The sequence below is a fragment of the Trichosurus vulpecula genome, chromosome 8 (assembly GCF_011100635.1).
Source record: "Trichosurus vulpecula isolate mTriVul1 chromosome 8, mTriVul1.pri, whole genome shotgun sequence".
NCBI classification, from domain to species: domain Eukaryota; kingdom Metazoa; phylum Chordata; class Mammalia; order Diprotodontia; family Phalangeridae; genus Trichosurus; species Trichosurus vulpecula.
The window spans coordinates 183,141,547-183,146,289 of NC_050580.1; the positions used below are offsets into that span (position 1 = coordinate 183,141,547).

General features: G+C 35.0%; 1 protein-coding gene across 1 annotated transcript; it reads right to left on the bottom strand.

The window, feature by feature from the left end:
• Positions 1 to 296: 296 nt before the first annotated feature.
• On the bottom strand, positions 297 to 1,232 carry LOC118827868 (olfactory receptor 4K13-like). Its single transcript, XM_036734200.1, has one exon. The coding sequence runs from the start codon at positions 1,230 to 1,232 to the stop codon at positions 297 to 299; it is 936 nt and encodes a 311-aa protein (XP_036590095.1).
• Positions 1,233 to 4,743: the final 3,511 nt, after the last annotated feature.

Below are 4,743 nucleotides of genomic sequence, written 5' to 3' on the forward strand. Positions count from 1 at the left end.
AAATATTTTAGAAATAATCTAGTTCTAGTGATGTTTTTCTAAACAGATATTCTTTGAAGTTTTCTCCAATTTATAATTCCAAGATTGAATTAAATTCTAGTTATAAGGGTCTCAAAATTAAGGGAAAGTCAGAGACATACAAAACAGAAACACAAATGAAATGCTTTCTAGAAGACTATTTATAAATTGTTTTGAAAATTAGTTTGATTTGTTTGAAAAATATGCATAGACATATATACATAATGGATCATTTTAAGAAATATTCTCTTGTGTACAATAAAAAAAATCATCATCATTTAAAAGTTTGGCCTTGAGCAGATGTGCCGGCTTCTCAGTCGAAGCATCGCTGCTTTCATCTCCTGATTCCTCAAACTATAGATAATTGGATTCAGGAGAGGAGTGATAACTGAGGAAAACACTGAAAGAAATTTATCTAATGAATAAATACTAACTGGCCAAGCATAGATTAAGATTAGTGACCCAAAGAAAAGAGTTACCACTGTGAAATGAGCAGACAGTGTAGAAAGAGCCTTAGACAGCCCACTAGGGGAGCAATGCCAGACAGTAACTAATACAACAATATAAGAGAGAAGCAAAAGAATGAAGGGGATCAGGGCAAGCAGCATACTGAATACAACAAGAAGCAGCTCCTGGACATAAGTGTCAGTGCAGGCAAGTTTCAACACAAGGGGAAGGTCACAAAAAACATCATCAATCACATTAGGGCCACAGAAGGGCAGACTCACCATGAAGGCCATTTGGCTCATAGAGTGCACAAAGCCAACTGTCCATGAAAGCAGCACACTTCCTACCAGAAGTCGATGGTTCATGACAGTCATATAGTGGAGGGGCTTACATATTGCAACATATCTGTCAACAGCCATCACTATGAGAAGAACTATCTCACTACCTCCTAAGAGATGAGCTAGAAAAATTTGTGCCATGCAGCCCCAAAAGGAAATGGTTTTCCTCTCCTTGAAGAAGTCTGTGATCATCTTAGGGAGAGTTACAGTGGAAAGAATTATGTCAAGAAAGGAGAGGTTGGCGAGGAGGAAGTACATGGGGGTCAAGTGCAAGTGGGAGTCAAAAGTCACCATAAGTATAATGAGACAGTTACCAGCCAAGATTGATATGTAGGCAAGGAAGAAGATCACGAAAAAGAAAATTTCAAGCTCCCAAGTATTGGTGAGTCCTAACAAAATAAATTCATTTATCATAGTGTTGTTCTTCATCTCCTTCTAAATGATATACCTTGAGCTCCCAGAAGTTCTCTGTAGTAAAGACAATCAGAAAGAAGTCATAATTTCAGGTGAATATTCTTTAGTATACAGAAATAGGCTAAGAATATGAGATATCAAAAACAGATGATATTGAATGCTAAGAAATCTTTGATACACCTTTATGCAGGTCATTTAATCTCTCTAAACCACTTTCATCAGGAATAAAACAGAAATCATGATATCACCTTTTTCAGGGCTGTTATAAGGATTAAACATAATTGTAAAGCCTCTAGCCCAGTGTCTGATATATTGGAGACATTAATAAGTGCTTCTTAACTTTTCATTCACTTGTCTTTCCAGTTCCAACTTTTTGCATGGTGCCAGACAAATGGTAAGTTTTCAAAAAATTTATGTTGAATTGAATATTAACAACATGCCCAGATAATGCATCTGTTGGTATGATTTGATGTAAACTTTGCTTCAGGTATTATAATTTCCTGTAAATACAACACTTGGTTATGATGTCTATGAGATTGGTTGTTTGAGGCTTTTAATTGGACTTAAATTAACTCCCTTGGCTCTATTGTCTTGTATGTTACTCTAAAGCATAGGTCATTACTCTCGCTATCTAATCACTTATAAATTGATGTTCCTTCTCCACTCACACAACTACCTAACTTAATTCAAACACGCATTACCTTTCACTTTGATAAATTTTTGTTGAACTGAATTGGATTATTTTAAAATTCTTCCAATTTATGTCATTCATATTAATCATTCCCAGCTGCAATATATTTTTTCATAGCCAACAAAAACACTTTCCTAAGTAATAAGAAATGTGATCCAGTCACCCTGGCTAAATTCACTTTGATAGCTTCCTATTGCAAATGGAATAAAATGTTTCATGTACAGCACGTTAGTGTATTACAATTTTTTCCAGTGCCCTTTTCAATGCTAGCTCCATTCTTTCCTATGGCCTGAATTATCGTAGCTAGGCATCAATAAGTCCAAAAATCAGCTCCCTCTTTTTCAAATTTTACTTTTAATTTATGAAATAAAGCAAGAATTTCCATAATATAGTACAATAAAAAACATGAGTGCACATGAAATGACAAATCTACTATGCACAACTTTCTATTCCTTTCAAATATACAACAAAATTATCTTGCAAATTTCTTTTTTTCTTCCCTCTCCCATAACTCCCACCCTACACGTGGTTACATTAGACACAAAGGCATGTATATGTAAAATTGTTCTATACATACTTCTGGTTATCAGTTCTTTTTCTGGCTGCAGATAGTGTTTTTCTTCATATGTCCTATATCTATCAGAATGATCTGCCAAGCACTTGAACTGCAACTTGTCCAAAATCATCCTAGGTATCAATTTCTTTCACTGGTCTTCCTCAGGGTGAGGAATTTCAGATCAAATCAAAATACTTTACATAAAGAAACTAGTAGACACTGTGTTATATTCTATTGTGCAGTTGCAAAGATGAAAAACAATAGAGTCCCCTCCTACAAGGAATTTAGATGCTAATGTAGAGGAAAAGGGCAACGTACATGATCATAGCACATAGAAAAATGATTCTTTGTTTCCTAATCACCTCCTGAGTAGATTACTTCTATAATTTTGTTCACATTATCTTCTATACCAGAAATACCACTCATTAAACATCCTTAAGTTTATTGCTTGTAAACATCCAGCTAGATGGCACAGTGGATAGAAAGCTGGGCATGGAGTCAAGAAGACCTGCATTGAAATTCAGCCTTAGACACTTACTAGCTGTGTCACCATGGGCAAATCACTTCAAATCTGTTTGCCTCAGGATTCTTAACCATGCAATAAGAAAAATAACACTACTTGCCTTGTTGGTTGTTGTTAGAACTAAATAAGATCATATTTCTAAAGTGCCCAGACAGAGTAGGAGCTCATTTCTTTAATACTTTCCCCCATATCATATCTTAAGATACCCAGAAGGAAAAACTCTGTGCCAGTTTTTACTCTCCTTAACTTTCCTTCCCCCAGTCTCAGTTCAATAGTTTGAAAACTCCACATGGTTCAACTTTCTGATTGTGGTTTGAATCTTAGTTTCTCCTCTTCAAGCAGTTCCTAATTTAATTCAGACCCTCATCACCTTTCCTCTTGAGAAATGTTTTTCAATTTAATTGAAAGAAACAAAAATGGACAATTTAAATTGACTTATAAAATAGTCATTCTACTCATTCCCATCTCCAGTTCAGTCTTCACACACTTGCAAAATAGTCTTCCAAAACAGGATTGATCAGGTCATTCCATGCTCAGCCTTTAGTTTCACCAGGTTGCAAGTGGAATAAGGTACCAACTTCAAAGAATGGCGTCAAAATCATGTGTACTATGTTGTAGTAGAAAAGGACAACTATTACCCTACTGATCTCATTTTGCCCTCTGAATATTTACACAGGATACCTCCAATGTCCAGATCACACTCATTTGTCATTGCTGCATTTTCAAATCAGCCCTCATGCCACTTCTTCCACAAAACTTATTATGATCTACCCAACTAAAAGTGATTTCCTCCACAACATATTTTATTCTTCCATGCTTTATCCTTATCCTGTTGTACGATCTATACTTGCACTATATTTGTTTTTGTGCATGAGAAGAAGCAGCCTGCTATAGCAGTAAGGGTACAATAAATAGCTTCAAATAAAGAAAAAGAATTGAGCCTGCATCTCTTTTAATAATTTAGTGACCGTGATCAAGTTACTTAGCAATATTTTTTTTTATTTTTGCACATGTAAAATGGGAATAGTACTGGCTATAGTATATTTACACAGTATATTAAATATATTAAGCTACAAATAATTATTCCATTGAAACTCTTGGTAAACCTTAAGAAAGACAATATAGATAGACACTATCATCATCATCACCATCATCATTTTTATTACTTACCATACCCTTCTCCTCAATGGTTGTTAACTCTTCTACACCACATAATTACATGTATCTTTTTTCATTTTTAGTTTATATAATTTTATTTCCTGGTACCCCCAATGCCAACGAAAGTGTCAAGAACATAGAATAAGCCTAATAAGTAATTACAGAATTGAATACACACTTGCTGATTTGATGAAGAAAATGATTAATAACTACATCAAATTTCCTGAATCTATCATAGAATAGAATCTGGGAATAGTCACTCAGGTGCTGGTTAAACATAATTCTAACTTCATAAAACCATAGTCATAGACCACTGATACCATCTAGTACCACCCACTTATTTTGCAGATGAGGAAATTGGGACTGAAGATGTCATCATATTCATCCCTTCAGTGGAAGGAATACATCTTTTCAATTCAGGTGCCAACTCAAAATTTGTTGTGTAGTTATTACACAGCAATCCAAGCATATTAGCATTGGTCATTCAACCTACCAGTTCTAGACAAAGACCACAGACAGCAGCCTTTTAAAAGGTATATGAACACATTGAAATTTTGACTCTTGGTTACTTCTCTGTGGCCTCAGGAAGAGAGACTTA

Coding starts and splice junctions, on each gene's coding strand:
- LOC118827868 (XM_036734200.1), bottom strand. CDS start 1,232: ATGAAGAACAACACTATGATAAATGAATTTATTTTGTTAGGACTCACC.